At 38.0% G+C, this 20,231-nt stretch overlaps 2 protein-coding genes across 2 annotated transcripts in view; both read right to left on the minus strand.

The window, feature by feature from the left end:
- The window catches only part of bbs4 (Bardet-Biedl syndrome 4), a 52,293-nt gene extending 48,805 nt beyond the window's left edge, over positions 1-3,488 (minus strand). The window contains exon 1 of the mRNA XM_060914553.1: positions 3,426-3,488. Within this exon, the coding sequence (XP_060770536.1) occupies positions 3,426-3,449 (24 nt within the window). The 5' untranslated portion in view covers positions 3,450-3,488. The remainder of the gene's footprint in view (positions 1-3,425) is intronic.
- A 6,325-nt stretch (positions 3,489-9,813) lies between these two features.
- On the minus strand, positions 9,814-19,878 carry adck2 (aarF domain containing kinase 2). The gene is made up of 8 exons (XM_060908649.1): positions 18,594-19,878; positions 18,200-18,346; positions 17,997-18,125; positions 17,793-17,888; positions 16,539-16,784; positions 16,301-16,429; positions 15,500-15,553; positions 9,814-10,476 (listed from the first exon to the last, which is right to left on the minus strand). The coding sequence occupies exons 1-8, from the start codon at positions 19,443-19,445 to the stop codon at positions 10,333-10,335; spliced, it is 1,797 nt and encodes a 598-aa protein (XP_060764632.1). The 5' UTR covers positions 19,446-19,878; the 3' UTR covers positions 9,814-10,332.
- Between the last annotated feature and the right edge of the window lie 353 nt (positions 19,879-20,231).

The raw sequence follows: 20,231 nt of genomic DNA on the forward strand, positions 1-20,231 counted from the left end.
TGGAAAAGGGGCATGTGTGGGCTGTAGCATGGCTGCCCACTGCTCAGGGTATGTGTGTATGCTCATTGCTCACGTGTGTGTGTGTTCACTGCTTCAGATGGGTTAAATGCAGAGGAATTTCACTGTGCTTAAGTGTACGTGTGATGAATAAAGTTGTTCTTCTTAACAGCAACCAGTTTTGAATTATGCAACACACAAAGTCATGTGATTAATGCACTTCACCTTCCTGTTGGTAGATTTGTGACAGTAAATATAGACTGATCATCTACGCTGGATAAAGTAGTTAGTTATGACCGGGTTCTTGCCCGAACTGATAATCACATCATCAGTTTTTCTCTGGCTAATCAGATACGCCACTACTCTTGCTGGAGCAATTAGGGGTTAGGCACCTTGCTCAAGGGCACTTGAGCCAGTCCTGCTGGTTCAGGGAATTGAACCAGCAACCTTTTGGTCCCAAAGCCATTTCTCTAACCATTTGGCCATGGCTTCCCCTTGGCTTGGATAAATTAAATGTGACCTTAATAAGCGAGGCCAAATTATACTCCATAAAGAAAAAGTAGAACATCACCAAAGGAAGCTTTTCAAGTGCATAAAGCCAGACTGCTTTCTGCACTACAATGGTAACCGGTAACCATCCATTACCTATAGCCGCTTATCCTGTGCAAGGTCGCGGGCAAGCTGGAGCCTATCCCAGCTGACTACGGGCGAAAGGCAGGGTACACCCTGGACAAGTCGCCAGGTCATCACAGGGCTGACACATAGACACAGACAACCATTCACACTCACACTCAATTTAGAGTCACCAGTTAACCTAACCTGCATGTCTTTGGACTGTGGGGGAAACCGAAGCACCCAGAGGAAACCCACGCAGACATTTTCCACACAGAAAGGCCCCCCATTGGCCGCTGGGCTTGAACCCAGAACCTTCTTGCTGTGAGGCAACAGTGCTAACCACTACACCACCGTGACACCCAATAGTAACCATAATATTATCTATTAATTACACTATCCATTCATTTGTTCATTTTCTATGTCACTTGTCCATTTTTCCCCACACTTAAGTAAGAACTACCGTCTCCTATCAAAATAATGACTCTTTAAACTAAATACAAAGCAAGTATGTTATTTAACACACTAAATCTATATTAAGCTCACTTGACTCGCTTTGAGCAACTGCTTTATCCTGGTCAGGATTGTAACGGATCCCAGGAACACTGGGCATGAGGTGGGAATACCTCCCTGTTTCCAAACCAGAGCATCTGGAGGAAACCAACATGGAAAACATGCAGCGACACACACAGTGTTTAACCCCAACTCAGGACTGAATCCATGATCTTGGAGCTGTGAGGCTGTTAAATTTTATGGTTGGTTTAATGAGATCGTTATTTTCAGTGCCAATAGAAGTTATGATTAATCATCATTGGCCGTTCTCATAGTCGAGAAGTTGTCCAGGATGTTTCCTTCTTTGATGATTTAGAAGTCCTATCATTGAAAGGTATATTTTTCCACAGACAACGCATGGAAATTACCCAGTGATATTCAGACTGCTATTTCAATCTTCTTGTGTGCTTCTCGTTTGGCTCCAGATTCTCCATGTTGGCCAATCATGAGCAAATGTTTCCTCGTTGGATGGTTGAATGTCAAATATCTGAAGGTAGCGCTGAAGGTATCAAATATCTGAAGGTAGTATCTTTTCCTTTGACCAGCCCTTCTTCTTGTCCCTTCTTTCTTCATTTGGAAAGCAAGTTAGTAACATTTGATATCATTTAAGCTTCAATACTCAATTGACTGGCACATTCCAGGACTTGAACGATAATGCCTAGGATTGACTGCAGCTTTATTTGATGAAATCTTTCAACATTTTAGATGTTACAATGATAGAGTCCACGTTGCACATCCGTAGAACAGTGTGCTGAAAGAAACTGCCCGATAGACTGTGATTTTCATTTCCTCTGACAGCCCATGTTCAAGAAAAACCCTTCTGGCGAGTTTTCCGTGTGCACTGTGAGCAGCTTTCAGTCGACTGAAAGCTATTATTAATAATGAGTGATTAAAAAAATTGGTCTTTCTGGGTCATTGTTTGATTGAGTTGTTCATTAGCTTATACTCAGGTTAGAATGAGAACACGCTTAAAGCTAGACAGCCTTTCGATTTCATAAAATCGATGAAATTTAGTTCCCTCTGAAATGTGGTCATTGTGATATATGTTTGTTTCTGTAATATCTCACAAAATATCAGGCCATTCTGTGGCTGGGAAGTTATTTAATTTGAGGAGATTCCTGAGCAAATAATGTGCATGAAATCACTCGCTTTGCGCAGTCAAGCAGACAGAGGAAGTCCGTGTGCGCATGCGCAGGTTTACCTTCTTCTTCTTTTGGGTTTTACAGCAGCTGGCATCCACAGTGTTGCATTACTGCCATCTACAGGTTTACCTTGACCGTGCACTGACAGTTCCATCATTCTGTCGCTAAACGAACAGCTGATCACACCGAGGTGCTCGCTGACCGCCGATATTTATTAGTTTGGTCCTGCGTTTCTTTTCCTTCGCAACATAACGTCTTTTCTTCTTGCTTTCCGTTACTGTAGTCGGTCTTTCATGTTTCATTCGCACACTCACGTCCTCCATTTTTCTCTCCTGTTTCGAATTTGTATCCCACAATGCTTTGTACAAACAGGGAAAGCCCACCACGTGATGCATGACGTAGCATCTTGTATTGCATCATGGTGAAGTAGGAAAAATAGCAGAGAATTTAGGGCCACATGGCCTTAAATTAATGAACTGTTCAATTTTTTTTTAAAAAAGCTAATAAAATTCAAAGTCTGTGATTCGAATTCAGTAGCTTTCAGTCCACAAAACAAAAATAACTGTGTGTCAGGGAAAATTATTTTTATGGCCTACACTTGAAAAATCTGAAAGGCAGTCTAGCTTTAATGGATCGTTATCTTCATAATGGGGCTACAGTTCTGGTGAACAAAGTGTGAGTGAAATCTGGTGTTTCTAGCTTCCCTGTTTTTAAAATATTAAGCTATGTCACCCTTATGAGAGGCCAAAAGCTATAAAGTGAATGTGATTGTGTGCTGCTTTCTGAACTAGTTTGTCCTGTGAGGAGTAGATGGTGTTATGAGTGTGTGAATGTGTGTGAGAGTTGATGTACCCAGGTCATAGTTTTGATATACTAAGCCATGTTATGGAATTTAGCGAAATAAACACTGAGTGAGTGAGTGAGAGAGTGAGTGAGTGAGTGCTCCCTAAAGCCCCGCAGATGGCTGTGAAGCAGATGGCTGCCGAGCTCTCTGCTGCTAACTGCACCCCATATCAACCCCCGACAGCAAAATCACTTCAATTAGCTACCGAGTGCACTTTAGGGTGGACAAAATAAGCGAACAAATACGTTTTTAAACGAACAACTTGAAGAAATCCTCACCGTTTTGGTCCCGTCGTTAGCCATCCTTTCGGGCAGCAGATTATGAGGAGACGCACTTCCGGTTTCTCACAGCGCCCTCAAACGCACAGCCGTTACTGAGGCAACGCGGTAGCGACAAAGCACTGTAGAAACGCGTGGCATTATAGGTAATGTTTTATTAAATTATACCAGATTATTAGATTATACCATTAGATTATTTTTCCAGAAAATGCAGTTTTAATATTAAAGTACTCCTAAACATGCAATTAAACAGTTAACGGTCTGCGTGGATGCCGTTTAATGTGTTTAATATGTTTTTCATGGACCAAAAAAAAAAAAAAATCTTCACATTACCTAGGAGCATAACAAAAAATACCAAGATGAATATACACTAACTAACTAACTAACTAACTAACTAACTAACTAACTAACTAACTAACTAACTAAGATTAATATACATAAAGATGCCCCCCAAAAACAGGATGAATATACATAAAACATACTAACTAACTAGAATGAATATACAAACAACGACAGGTTTAAAAAACTATGCAAAAATATCAGGATGAATATACATAAACATACTAACTAACTAACTAACTAACTAACATGAATATAAAGATGCAAAAAATATCAAGATGAATATACATAAACATACTAACTAACTAACTAACTAACATGAATATAAAGATGCAAAAAATATCAGGATGAATATACATAAACATACTAACTAACTAACTAACATGAATATACATAAAGATGCCAAATAGATATCAGGATGAACATACTGTACATAAACATACTAACTAACTAACTAACATGAATATACATAAAGATGCCAAATAGATATCAGGATGAACATACTGTACATAAACATACTAACTAACTAACTAACTAACTAACTAACTAACTAACTAACTAACTAACTAACATGAATATAAAGATGCAAAAAATATCAGGATGAATATACATAAACATACTAACTAACTAACTAACATGAATATACATAAAGATGCCAAATAGATATCAGGATGAACATACTGTACATAAACATACTAACTAACTAACTAACTAACTAACTAACTAACTAACTAACTAACTAACTAACTAACATGAATATAAAGATGCAAAAAATATCAGGATGAATATACATAAACATACTAACTAACTAGAATGAATATACATAAACAACGACAGGTTTAAAAAACTATGCAAAAATATCAGGATGAATATACATAAACATACTAACTAACTAACTAACTAACTAACTAACTAACTAACTAACTAACTAACTAACTAACTAACTAACTAACTAACATGAATATAAAGATGCAAAAAATATCAGGATGAATATACATAAACATACTAACTAACTAGAATGAATATACATAAACAACGACAGGTTTAAAAAACTATGCAAAAATATCAGGATGAATATACATAAACATACTAACTAACTAACTAACTAACTAACTAACTAACTAACTAACTAACTAACATGAATATAAAGATGCAAAAAATATCAGGATGAATATACATAAACATACTAACTAACTAGAATGAATATACATAAACAACGACAGGTTTAAAAAACTATGCAAAAATATCAGGATGAATATACATAAACATACTAACTAACTAACTAACTAACTAACTAACTAACTAACTAACTAACTAACTAACATGAATATAAAGATGCAAAAAATATCAGGATGAATATACATAAACATACTAACTAACTAACTAACTAACTAACTAACTAACTAACTAACTAACTAACTAACATGAATATACATAAAGATGCCAAATAGATATCAGGATGAACATACTGTACATAAACATACTAACTAACTAACTAACTAACTAACTAACTAACTAACTAACTAACTAACTAACTAACTAACTAACATGAATATAAAGATGCAAAAAATATCAGGATGAATATACATAAACATACTAACTAACTAGAATGAATATACATAAACAACGACAGGTTTAAAAAACTATGCAAAAATATCAGGATGAATATACATAAACATACTAACTAACTAACTAACTAACTAACTAACTAACTAACTAACTAACTAACATGAATATAAAGATGCAAAAAATATCAGGATGAACATACTGTACATAAACATACTAACTAACTAACTAACTAACTAACTAACTAACTAACTAACTAACTAACTAACTAACTAACATGAATATACATAAAGATGCCAAATAGATATCAGGATGAACATACTGTACATAAACATACTAACTAACTAACTAACTAACTAACTAACTAACTAACTAACTAACTAACTAACTAACTAACATGAATATAAAGATGCAAAAAATATCAGGATGAATATACATAAACATACTAACTAACTAGAATGAATATACATAAACAACTACAGGTTTAAAAAACTATGCAAAAATATCAGGATGAATATACATAAACATACTAACTAACTAACTAACTAACTAACTAACTAACTAACTAACTAACATGAATATAAAGATGCAAAAAATATCAGGATGAACATACTGTACATAAACATACTAACTAACTAACTAACTAACTAACTAACTAACTAACTAACTAACTAACTAACTAACTAACTAACTAACTAACTAACTAACATGAATATACATAAAGATGCCAAATAGATATCAGGATGAACATACTGTACATAAACATACTAACTAACTAACTAACTAACTAACTAACTAACTAACTAACTAACTAACTAACTAACTAACATGAATATAAAGATGCAAAAAATATCAGGATGAATATACATAAACATACTAACTAACTAGAATGAATATACATAAACAACTACAGGTTTAAAAAACTATGCAAAAATATCAGGATGAATATACATAAACATACTAACTAACTAACTAACTAACTAACTAACTAACTAACTAACTAACATGAATATAAAGATGCAAAAAATATCAGGATGAATATACATAAACATACTAACTAACTAACTAACTAACTAACTAACTAACTAACTAACTAACTAACTAACTAACTAACTAACTAACATGAATATACATAAAGATGCCAAATAGATATCAGGATGAACATACTGTACATAAACATACTAACTAACTAACTAACTAACTAACTAACTAACTAACTAACTAACTAACATGAATATAAAGATGCAAAAAATATCAGGATGAATATACATAAACATACTAACTAACTAGAATGAATATACATAAACAACGACAGGTTTAAAAAACTATGCAAAAATATCAGGATGAATATACATAAACATACTAACTAACTAACTAACTAACTAACTAACTAACTAACTAACTAACATGAATATAAAGATGCAAAAAATATCAGGATGAATATACATAAACATACTAACTAACTAACTAACTAACTAACTAACTAACTAACTAACTAACTAACTAACATGAATATAAAGATGCAAAAAATATCAGGATGAATATACATAAACATACTAACTAACTAGAATGAATATACATAAACAACGACAGGTTTAAAAAACTATGCAAAAATATCAGGATGAATATACATAAACATACTAACTAACTAACTAACTAACTAACTAACTAACTAACTAACTAACATGAATATAAAGATGCAAAAAATATCAGGATGAACATACTGTACATAAACATACTAACTAACTAACTAACTAACTAACTAACTAACTAACTAACTAACTAACTAACTAACTAACTAACTAACTAACTAACTAACATGAATATACATAAAGATGCCAAATAGATATCAGGATGAACATACTGTACATAAACATACTAACTAACTAACTAACTAACTAACTAACTAACTAACTAACTAACTAACTAACTAACATGAATATAAAGATGCAAAAAATATCAGGATGAATATACATAAACATACTAACTAACTAGAATGAATATACATAAACAACGACAGGTTTAAAAAACTATGCAAAAATATCAGGATGAATATACATAAACATACTAACTAACTAACTAACTAACTAACTAACTAACTAACTAACTAACTAACTAACTAACATGAATATAAAGATGCAAAAAATATCAGGATGAATATACATAAACATACTAACTAACTAACTAACATGAATATACATAAAGATGCCAAATAGATATCAGGATGAACATACTGTACATAAATATACTAACTAACTAGGATGAATAGACAAAGATGCAAAAAAAAAAAAAACCAGGATGAATATACATAAACATACTAACTAACTAAGATGAATATACAAAGATGGAAAAAACCCAAGATGAATATACATAAACATGCAATTCCTTCTGCAAACCATATTATTACTTCACTCACTTAGCATTCCCAGCAAACTATTTCTTTGTTTTGAACTTATTAGGATTAAAGTTTACCTCTAAAAGCATATAATTAAAATTTATGGATTGTGATTTTGAGATTTTCTGGGGAAAAACTTGAATCCTAAATATAAATCTCAAAAATACAGATTTCATGCCAAAGGTAAAACATGTGGGACTCCCAGGGAAAAGTAATCATTATTAGAGTGGTCAAACTGAGCATTTAACCAATCACAGCTATCTACTGAATTCAGCTACTTCATTAGAACATGAAACCTTTACATGCACTTACCTCATTACAGTTCATAGCTTCAGTTTTGACCCCACTTAACTCTACTTTTTCCTGGATGCATCATCTTTGGCCTACTTTACATGAAATATGAATTTTTTAGATTTGTGAAAATGATAACCTGTAATTTTGACTCTATTTTCAAAACAAAGAAGAGGCTTTTGCAAAAATTTACATTTATTAAACACCACAGGACTAAAATTATTTAATGTGACTTTTAAATCATTCAAATATACAAATTTCATATTGCAAGCTCCACATCTATTTACTAGTGCATCTCAAAATATTGGCATATCATGAAAAAGTTCATTTGTTTTGTAATTTAATTCAAAAAGGTAAACTTTCATACATTCTAGATTCATTAAATGTAACGTGCAATATTTCAAGGCTTTTTTGTTTTAATTTTGATGCTTACAGCTCATGAAAATCAGAAATCCAGTATCTGAAATTATTAGAATATTTCAATTTCAGTTTGAGTAAAATAGTATAAACACTGTGTATCTCTCGGTCTAGTTCAGTACACGCAACCACAATCATGGGGAAGACTGCTGACTTGACAGTTGTCCAGAAGACAATCATTGACACCCTCCACAAGGAGGTCATTGCTGAAAAAGCTGGCTGGAAAAGGTGCACAAGCGACAGGGATGACGGCAGCCTTGAGAGGATTGTAAAGAAAAGTTGATTCAAGAACGTAGGAGAGCTTCACAAGGAGTGGACTGAGGCTGATGTCAGTGCATCAAGAGCCACCACACTCCGATGTCTTCAGGAAAGGGGCTACAACTGTCACATTCCTCATATCAAGCCACCCCTGAACCAGAGACAATGTTAGAAGTGTCTTACCTGGGCTAAGGAGAGAAAGAACTGAACTGTTGCTCAATGGACTTGATAAAACACAGTGGACCAACACTAGCAGATGACATGGCACCCCAAACCATCACAAACTGTGGAAACTTCACACTGAACTTCAAACACTTTGGATTCTGTGCCTCTCCACTCTTCTACCAGACTCTCCGACCTTGATTTCCAAAGGAAATGAAAATTTACTTTCATCTGAAAAGAGGACTTTGGACCACTGAGCAACAGTCCAGTTCTTTCTCTGGACTGTTCCATTTCAGGTCACACGTCACTTAAAAATGTCCAAATGAAGCATCACAGGCCTTATTTTACACATGGAGAACTGGTTTCAGTGTCTAATTGTCTGCTTCTGCCACTATGCCTAGGCTCCTCGCTGCACGAGAGCATGTACAGATCCCAGTCCCCAATCCCAACTGGTACTGCAACAACAAAACACAGCATCCAGAGTCTGTATGCACCTGCATATTACTCAGCATGTTCACAAACCTGCTGGCAAAATCTGCTCTCAAGCCCTTCTATTACAGGACGGGCTTTTCTCTCGGAGCTTTAATCCTTCAATACACTAATGCTAGGTGATGAAGGAGCTTCTTTACAGTGTAGGAATCGGTGCACTTAGGTACATTCAGTACCAAACATCCCTTGGTAGTATAATTTTTATACCAGACCACAACAAAATTTGTGTTTCATTTACAAGTCTGCTGTAGCTAATTTTAGGTCACTTCCTCAAAACCTCCCGTGAAAGTCAGTTAATTCACATTTAATTCGATTTAATTGAGGATGATAAAAAAAAAGGCAAAACAAACTACGATTGAATTTGAAAGCTGCAGTTATTTTCAACCAAGATTTAAAACTAGCTGGCTTTACAGGACTGACTCCAGTGCATCTGTTCAACAGTAAAAAAAAAAAGCAAGTATAAGGCAAATGATGAGTAATGCATAGACCCCCAGAATTTATTTCAATTTTCAGGAAACACACAAAGTATAGCTTGCACGATACAATTCATCTACAGTATTTCAGGCAGCCATCACTGTTCTGACTCGAGCGTTCATTTCAGATCTGTCTTAACATTTGTGATCGTGGCGTTTCCTGACAGGCAGGACGATGAGGTTTTCTGTTGATGATGTATTGAGGGATCTGTTGCAGATCTGCTTGTGACTAAAACTTCTGAGAACTGCTCTTAAAAATAGTCTCAGGCTTAACTATCGGAGTATAGAAGTAATATCCTGATTGATTGGCAATTAAAACCAGATTTTTCCTTGGAGAGACTTGACACACACTGGCCCTGCTCGTCTCACTGTACGTGACCCTTCAATTCTGTTAAAACAATAACTGCCCATAAAATTTAGCATAGGATATATATTAAGTAATTGTGTACAGATTTATTTATTTGTTGAAGCTACATTGAGACAATGGACCAAAATTGGATAATTCTGGATATAGGGTTCAGGAAAGAAAAGAGGTGCAGTTCTTTAACAGCAGAGGTTTAGCAATCTCCAGCAGGTCCAAGTTTGGGTCCAGTGACCTGCCCAAGCCTTCCAGGACCATGATGGCAAACACAATGGAGGCAAAGTTGCTCTCCAGCTTCACCTGCAAACAAAAGGCCAACAGCTAAACAAGACTTTTTGACCAAAATGCATCCTACTATGCACTGCAATGCAAGTTATACAATGAAGACCTGAATTTAATTAGATTACATCCCGTGAAAGGTGACTATCTCAGCCGTCATACCTATATTAGGCATGTCAGGTGAAAATTCAAATTCTATCCAAATTGCTTGAAATTGGTCTCATTGAATTCAGAACTGAATGCAGAACATACTTTTTACAAAATTAAAATATGTTTATCCATTCTTGAGCTATTCCAAATCAAAGATTGAAAAAAAAAATGACTTAAATTTTTAGAAACCTGCTGTAATATTCTGTATTAGGATCACATGGTCCAAAATGGGCCTCATTAACCAATGAGATCAAATTTTTTTTTTCCTTAATAACTTTTCCATTTTTCAAAATATTTACATGGAAATTGGCAGGCACATAGATGGTTGTATACTGAATACAGAGTTTGAAAATTTAGTAAAAACAAATTATACAAATGAGTATTTAATTAGTATTAATTATGCTAATTAAGTAAAACCGTTAAATCGGTACACTCTCTTCTTCAAAGTTTCACCAAATAGCTTTATTTGTGCAATATAAATCTGATCTTAGCTCTCATTTAATACATCACAAAGGAGAAATCAATACTAATTATAAAATATGCATAAATAAGCACTGAACGCCGTTCACATCTACCATTCTCTATCAAAATAAAAAAAAGTGTCATAAAAGACTATTTCTAATACCCTTTTTGTGCTCTGTATGCCTTTGTATTTCTAAATAGGGCCTACTAGTGTTTATATGAAAGAATAGAAATGATTATTTCAATTAATATTCACAGCTTTCAAGGCGAACCTCAAAAAAAAAAACACGAGATTCACATCCAATAAACAATTCCAGTTAATTGAACTGAAATTGACACTCGCGTTTCTGACTTCCGTTTTTTTTAAATCTCATTCCAACCACCAAGATCTCAATATTTTTCATCAAAACAGCTACAGTTATATTCTAAAATAGTTATTTATTTACAGGAATCAGTTTGATTTGAAAAATAAGTAGGTAAAGCTATGAAAACTCACTTCAAAGTCTCCCGTGAAGCATAACATCAAAACTAGCTGACGGAAAATTTTGCTGAATACTTCATCAGAACAGAACACCCCTATAAAAGTTATCTGAATGATATTCACAAGTAATCCAGTCGGAAACTGATCAGAAGAGCGAGAGCCTGACCACTTTCATGTGACTCAAAAAGCACCGGCAGTTTCCCGACATCACGCAAGCAGTTTTTACTCTGTTGTACCAAATTCAACCTGCTGTTACTCCCAAAGTACGGAGCAGATCTTAACAAGACTAATTTCTTTGGAAAGCTGAGATTATAAGCTTTTTAATGACAGTTCTCATGATAGAAAATATTCAAGAGTTAAGCAATGACAGATTTGGAAACTTGGCAAATGAGCGTCTGCATGCACAATTTTCACAGCACAGCCAGCGAACGTCCGATATGCCTACCTGTATTAACCGGATTTTATCTCATCTCATCTCATTATCTCTAGCCGCTTTATCCTTCTACAGGGTCGCAGGCAAGCTGGAGCCTATCCCAGCTGACTACGGGCGAAAGGCGGGGTACACCCTGGACAAGTCGCCAGGTCATCACAGGGCTGACACATAGACACAGACAACCATTCACACTCACATTCACACCTACGCTCAATTTAGAGTCACCAGTTAACCTAACCTGCATGTCTTTGGACTGTGGGGGAAACCGGAGCACCCGGAGGAAACCCACGCGGACACGGGGAGAACATGCAAACTCCGCACAGAAAGGCCCTCGCCGGCCCCGGGGCTCGAACCCAGGACCTTCTTGCTGTGAGGCGACAGCGCTAACCACTACACCACCGTGCCGCCACCGGATTTTATATCAACGTTAATTAATTTTAATTGAAAAACAGAATTTAGCTTAAAATTTATCTTAACCTTTCTTTAATTTTGTCTTCTATAAAAAGGCAACACACTGTAGACCCAAACTAAACGCTTTTTTTTTTGTTTTCAAATATTTAAAGATAGACTGCCTTTCAGATTTTTCAAGCTTAGGTCATAAAAATAATTTTCCCTGACACCCAATTATTTTTCTTTAGTGGACTGAAAGCTGCTGAATTCGAATCACAGACTTCCAATTTTATTATTATTTTTTAAAAACAGAACAATTAATGAATTTAGGGCCACGTGGCCCTAAATTCTCCGCTATTTTTTCCAGCTTCACCATGACGCAATACAAGATACTACATCAAACATCACGTGGTGGGCTTTCCCCGTTCGCGCAAGGCATTGTGGGATACAAATTTGAAACGGGGGAGAAAAATGGAGGACGTGAGTGTGCGAATGAAACGTGAAAGACTGACTACAGTAACGGAAAGCGAGAAGAAAAGATGTTATGTTGTGAAGGAAAGGAAACGCAGGACCAAACTAATAAATATCGGCGGTCAGCGAGCACCTCGGTGTGATCAGCTGTTCGTTTAGCGACAGAATGATGGAACTGTCAGTGCACGGTCAAGGTAAACCTGTAGATGGCAGTAATGCAACACTGTGGATGCCAGCTGCTGTAAAAGAAGAAGGTAAACCTGTGCATGCGCACACAGACTTCCTCTGTCTGCTTGACTGCGCGAAGCGAGCGATTTCATGAACATTATTTGCTCGGGAATCCCTCAAACTAAATAACTTCCCAGCCACAGAATGGCCTGATATTTTGTGAGATATTACAGAAATAAATATACATCACAATGACCACATTTCAGAGGGAACTAAATTTCACTGATTATATGAAATCGAAAGGCCGCCTACTTTAATGAATGTAAAATAGTTTCAAGCGTTACAATATTTTAATCTTATGTAAGCTTTTCTTGTCTGGTTTATGGTGGGATATGATGGATCTGACATAATAAGAAATGGCTAGTTTGGCACTCTAGTGCGGGTATAGATGTGTATTTCACAAATGATTCTTTTCCTTAAAACAAATTACATTACTACAGTGAACGAATTGCCATGTTGAGTCTTTCCTTTCATTCAGTTTTGCAGTTTGCAATATGGAAGCCAAAGCACTACATCTCTTACATACAACTTGGTAACCGACAGAAATTTTACATATGCCTACGGTATACGTTTACCAGTCTGTGATTTTCAAACATCTGAAAATTGTGAGAGTCGTATTTGCTGAACCGGATCCGCTGCTCTACTCGGTCAGTGAATTCTTTTGGATTTGTGGGGGGGTTTTATAGTTCAGTGTATGAATCATGAAATCTTTCAGCCACTCTTTTTTAATTTATGTATTTATCCATTCATGTAGGCTAGTAAACTAGACCCACCCGCCTAGCGGCCAAAAATATTTTTTGCCTGTGAGTGGGTCTAGCCTCGCACCAGATCAACAAAACACCCCGGGCATCAAATCGTGCCCGCCAATCACAACGCAAGGTTTTTGTTTGGATTCTTTGGGCGGGCTTTTGCAGGAGTGATGACAAAGCTGCGCAACGCTGGAGAAAGCGCAGCAGGAAAGATGGCTACGGCTAGTGAACAGCGTGCGTTTGACTCCGCTTTGGAATCAGTTTTAGAAGAATTAGACTTGGAGTTTTCGTTGAAACATGAGCAGGAAGAGGCTCTCCGCTCATTCCTTTTCAAGAAGGACGTTTTCGCTGTTTTGCCGACCGGCTATGGCAAAAGTCTGATCTACCAGCTGGCTCCGCTCGTAGCCGAAAGGATGGGGCTAGTTTGTGCAGTACGAAGAATTAATAAACAGCTTTGAAACATTACTTTTTGACTGTTTCTTATTTTCCCGTTATTTTAAATTTAAGGGAAATTATTTCACCAAACACCACTAAATAAAAACTCTCAAACACAGTTTAAGCAAACCCTTGAAAAACACTTGAAAAAAATAAGTGTATGTTAAGTATGTGGTACAGACTCCAAACTTGTGGTTATTATCTCCAAACATCTTAATATCTAGAACCTGTTTATTAATTAATACGCATTTTGAAAAATTATTTCAAGGTCTCCCCCACTGCACGCTCTGACTACATCACAGTCACTGTTGTGCTGATTGGTCAGAGCGTTGGCCTATACGCACAGAGACAGTTTGAAAGACAACGGGTTGTTCCACCCACACCCTTCGGAAATGTCTACAAGCGAGGCCAGACTAAATATTCACATTTAGTCTGGCTTGCCAGGCTACCGTTCATGCTTAAAAGCATGTACACTGAACTTTCAAGAGTCAGTGAATCCCTTTCTGACTCGTTTGATCAAAGGCAGCGCATGCATTAGGGTAGCATCTCACTGGGTTGCGACAGCCTGCGACTAGTTGGAGACACAACAATCGCGATAAAATATGCGAATTAGTGACAATTTTCACTTGGAATCACACTGAATTGATATTCGCATATTTTATCGCAATTGTTGTCTCCAACTAGTCGCAGGCTGTCGCAGCCCAGAGAGATACAATCGCACTTCCTGTCTCACAGAAACTGACTTGAGAAGGGTGCGTGACGGCTTTGCGACACTAGCGATGCATTTGCGGCTATTTTGAGAGAAATTTTGTCGCACGAATTTTCTGAACATGTTCAAAATTTCAGCAATGAAGGAGCGACACTTTGCGACTCATGCGAGGAAATTGAGAAGCCCCGCGAATGTTTCAAGACACTTTTGAAACTCTCTCGCGAATGACGTTCGCAATTTGTCGCAAGCTGTCGCAGCCCAGTGAGATACTGGCTTTAGTACTCGATGCTGATGTGACGGGATGTGAAAGATAAATTCTCCAAACAACACAAGCTAGCGATATTTCACTCAAGCTCATGATGGCGACATAATCAGGCTGAACATTTGGGCAAACTGGAAATGTGAGTGAGAGAACACTGGTGAACGAATCTGAGCGACTCATTTAACTGAACAGATTCAAGTGACTCAAGTTACTGAAAAGATTCAAAAAGTTGAGCTGTGTATGTGTGCGTCTTTACATTAAACACGTCACATACCTTGTGGTGTATTAGCAATCCAAATACTCTGGACAACAGCTCTGCCACCTGAACCTTTACAGAATTACAAAGCAAAACATGAATTTAAAAAAAAAAACAACAACAACAAAAAAAACATTTGAATCATCTAGTGCAGGGCTTTTCAAAGTGTGGGGCGCACCTCCCCTAGGGGGCGCCAGAGTTCTTTGGGGGGGCGCAACGTGAGGAAAAATAAACCAGAATAAGTTACTATTGCGGACATTTAGCGAACTTCAGCTAGCCTTTGCCAGAGACAAAATGGATCAATTTTTAGTACCTAAAGCTACAGTGAGTGAGGAGACAGAGTCTGGGCCAAGCAAAAAAAGAAGGAAGTATGACCACGATTATTTAAAGTTTGGATTTTCATGGACTGGATCTGAAGATGCTCCACTGCCACAATGTGTTGTCTGCCAAGAGGTGCTAGCTAACGATGCTATGAGATGTTTTAAAAAAGCACAGATGTTTAAAATGTGTAAAAAAAAAAAAAAAAAGATGTTTTAAAAAGCACAGATGTTTAAAATGTGTAAAGAAGAGGTTTTAAAAAAGCTCATATGTTTAAAATAAAAAAATAAAAATGTGTACAACAACCATTTTTTAAAATACGAATGGAACATTAAGTATAGCAACAATAAAAACTGTAAGGGGGGGGGGGGGGGGGCTGTTATTTATTTGCTCTCTGAGGGGGGGGGCTGACTCTCCCACACTTTGAAAACCCCTGATCTAGTGAAACATTGTGCAAAATCAGAAGGCTGAGATTCGTATGCAAGTAGGCATGTGGCGTACCTTCCCCAGAGACAGTGTATCACTGACAGCAAGGTTCACCAGCTCAGCCATTTCCTTTTTGAAGCGTGCCACATCCTGGCACTCATTAGCCCTGGCATGGTGTAGAATCAGCTCTGCTACACGCTCGCCCTGACATGGATGAAGACATGAGAAGTACTGTACAGTATGTATGGTTACTCAGGTTCCATTTTCAGTCCTGAAACTCTTGCATGAGCCCGAATACGTCGTGCATCAATACCTGTTGGAGCACGACAGCAGTAAAGACAGCTCTCAGGTTACGCAGATCTCCTTCGCTTAGCTGGGCAACAATTCCAGTGTCCAGCAGCACCAACTGTAACGGAGGAGGTGAAGGTCTCATACTGACCACCACTGTGTCCCACAGATCCGTCAGAGTGGCCTTGTCCTGGGGTGAGACCCCCTGGTCCGCCTGAACCAAGATATTCCCTGGATGGAGGTCTCCATGGACAAAGTTATCTACAAACACCTGCACGGAAACACAGCCACGTCAACTCACTTCAACACGACTAAAACAGCAGGGAAGATACGAATTACAACTCATGTTGTCCGAGCACATATGTTTAGTTATTAAGATCGTACCAGAGGGGAACCGTCAGGGCTTTCTAGGCCTTCAGAGAAGCCCAAACATATCTCTCATCTCATTATCTCTAGCCGCTTTATCCTGTTCTACAGGGTCGCAGGCAAGCTGGAGCCTATCCCAGCTGACTACGGGCGAAAGGCAGGGTACACCCTGGACAAGTCGCCAGGTCATCACAGGGCTGACACATAGACACAGACAACCATTCACACTCACATTCACACCTACGCTCAATTTAGAGTCACCAGTTAACCTAACCTGCATGTCTTTGGACTGTGGGGGAAACCGGAGCACCCGGAGGAAACCCACGCGGACACGGGGAGAACATGCAAACTCCACACAGAAAGGCCCTCGCCGGCCACGGGGCTCGAACCCAGGACCTTCTTGCTGTGAGGCGACAGCGCTAACCACTACACCACCGTGCCGCCCCTGGACAGTACTATATTGCATATATTTTGATGCAAGCCAAAATGCTGGTCAATGGTTTGCTGATTTTTGTGTTTGTTTGGATAAAAAATAATTTGCTACATTAGAAACATTAAAGATTTGTTTCCCTTATTCTGTATTAATGCACATAACTAACACGTTCCATATATTATACATTAACTACCACATTTTATCCCAGTCAATTATGTTTCCGGGCAAACAAATGATAGGACTGGGCACCACAGTGGAGCTTTTACTTGTCCGGTGTATTAGCTAATGGATTTATAACAAGTCCTCTCCTGTGTCTCATTTTGCAAAGCGGCCCAAGATATAATCCTGACAATCAGGCTTCTATCTCTTGCTAAAAAGTGTCTGGTACTGGACAATCAGATTTCCAGATTTAAACCACTGCACTATACTAAATAAGTGAAGACTGTAATATATGTGCATAAGCACGTTTCATCCTCACACCATTTTCAGCAGCGTGTCCACCCCCATGCGGGCGATTCTCTGCTTCACAGCCACAGAAACTTCAGCTCTCAGGTAGTTCGAAATGGGTTCGCTCTCCTAAAACAGTAAATTAGTTAAAAGCATGTGACACAATTCAGTCAAAGAAGACAAAACACAGACTCGCCATCTACTAATGTACAATATAATCAGAAGGAATTTCCTGACCTCATACGTTTCAACCAGGACAGTCCTTGTAACAAATGGTCTTAGTGGTGTTGGAAACTTGACATGTTCCAAGTCCTTGAAGTTGTTCTTGAACTTCTCCATGTTCCTTGCTTCAAAACGAAGGTCTATCTGCAACCAAACCAAAGGGTTTTTTAAGGAGGTTTGTAAGAATTTGCAAGAGTATCTGGTGAAATTAGTGCTACCTGCTTCGTCATGAGCTTCTCAAATTCATCCACCACTTCGGGCAGACTGAGCCACTTGAGACCTGGTAAGCAGCTGATGAGCACACTGCCTGCCTTCATCAGAATCAGGTCGATCTGAACCTGTCTCCTGATACCAGGATGAAGCACCTACATGAAAAATAGGAAGACTGCTTTGACATCGCAACACTTTTTTTATATAATAATGATACCGAGTCATATAGTGTTTGCACATCAGAGAGAGTTCCCCCAGATAGATTTTATGAAATCTTTCAAAAATCTGTGTCTTCACTGGCATGACTAACTGCTCCTGGTTTTATGACATATTTTAACCATATACTTAAAACTTAATACGATGTTCACTTAAACCTCAGAAGCAGAGCTTGTTTAACCTCACCTTAACCGCTACTGGTATTAGCCCCTTATCCTCTGCATGTAGAAGCTCAGCAGAACCTCCGTCTGCATTCTCGGACATCTCTTCTTCTCCTTTCTCAGACCCCCAGAAATAACCCAAAGTGCCTCCAAAGCCAGGAATCTCCCAAGCCTCCAGCATGTCCTCCTTTTCAAGGCCCTCCACCAGCTCCTGGAATGCCGGGTCTTTCACACTTGCCACTCGAGCCTTGGCCCGATATACCTGTGCCACGCATCCTGAGCCCACAGGATCCTTACTGTCAAAGATAAAGAGCTGCCTCCAGCCTTCCCCAAAGGCCCGTGTTAGACATTGCTTCGTGTGAGTCCATGAATGAGGATGCACCCTGACATGGAGCCGGGAAAAGCGATCGCAGAACTCCGGGGAGAAGACGTCCCGTCGTGTGCTGGCCCACTGTCCAAGTTTGATAAATGTTGGACCAGACGTCTCCGTGACCCAGAGCAGGGCGTCTAGCCAGCATGCGGCCCAGTGCTGGGAGAGCAGACTCATTGGGTACAGCAGCAAAAGCGGGCTGAATTTCAGCAGGAGGACCAAAGCACGGACGCCCAGCCGAAACACAAACATCAGCCTGTAGACCTGCACTCTGGCAAGAGACTTTTTCTCTGTAGTCCTGTGAGGAAGCACTGCCTCCTGCGCTGAAGCGTAAGTGATTCCACCTGCCCCCCAACACAACAACGCCACTTTGGGTGCTTGAGAAAGAACATGATGGCTCCTCTTGACAAAGATAGCTCTGTATGGTATGAATCGAATGGACGCTGAGACTCTGTGAATTGTACACCTGAGGCTTTGGGAAATAACCTTTGTGCAAAATGCAGACATTTTGAGGTCCTTGGTATCAGTTACTAGTGTAGAATAGTGTACCTTGATGCAAATTTCACATTTGAGCTACACTTGACTGGACTGTACAGATAAAGCTCATACAGACACACTAGATAAATAACACACGAGGGTAGTTTCACAGGAACAAATTATTTCACTGTCAAATCTTATAGAGACATGAAAACTCAACAAAGCAATGAACAAGTATCTAGTATCAGTTTATCTTTAAGCTACATTAGGTGCATCACCTATAAATGTACAAACCTGCAAAATACGACCAATAAAACTGATCAATAAAATCAATAAACATGCATATTAAATATTTTGCTAACAAGTCCGAGTTGTCATACAGCACCCGTTCAGACCCCTCATCCCAAAACGGCACTTTCTGTTTATATATTCATTCATCCTTGCTGTGAAATTTGCCCGCACTCTCCGGTGCCACCTTTAAATCCTTCCCTACAGGTTCACATAACCGTGGAATCGTGTTCCGCCTTTTAGTTCCTGCGTTTGAAACTTTAGTGTGCGGGTGTTTTGTCGGAGATATTACAGATTTATTTACACACGTTCCTGAATGTCTTCAGAGTGCATTATGAAATTGTAATTGTTGTCAGTTTTCTTTCTAAAATGAGCATGTACTGTGCTCAATATTAAGTGCAACTTGCATACATGTCAACCTTTGGTCAATCAAACCTGCATACCCAACCTCCAAAATCCGTATTTCCCTTATAAAACCCGTATAAGATGCAAATTAAAATAATTTACCTAAAATCTGAATGATAATTA

Source organism: Neoarius graeffei, chromosome 2 (genome assembly GCF_027579695.1).
Source record: "Neoarius graeffei isolate fNeoGra1 chromosome 2, fNeoGra1.pri, whole genome shotgun sequence".
Taxonomy (NCBI): Eukaryota; Metazoa; Chordata; class Actinopteri; order Siluriformes; family Ariidae; genus Neoarius; species Neoarius graeffei.

Bases quoted from the DNA above. Each gene is read 5' to 3' on its own strand.
- adck2 (XM_060908649.1), bottom strand. From the start codon at position 19,445: ATGTCTGCATTTTGCACAAAGGTTATTTCCCAAAGCCTCAGGTGTACA. The intron at 16,430-16,538 runs GTATTGATGCAC...CATCCATGTCAG, and splicing joins CTGCTGTCGTGCTCCAACAG to GGCGAGCGTGTAGCAGAGCT. The intron at 15,554-16,300 runs GTACGCCACATG...AATTCTGTAAAG, and splicing joins ATACACTGTCTCTGGGGAAG to GTTCAGGTGGCAGAGCTGTT.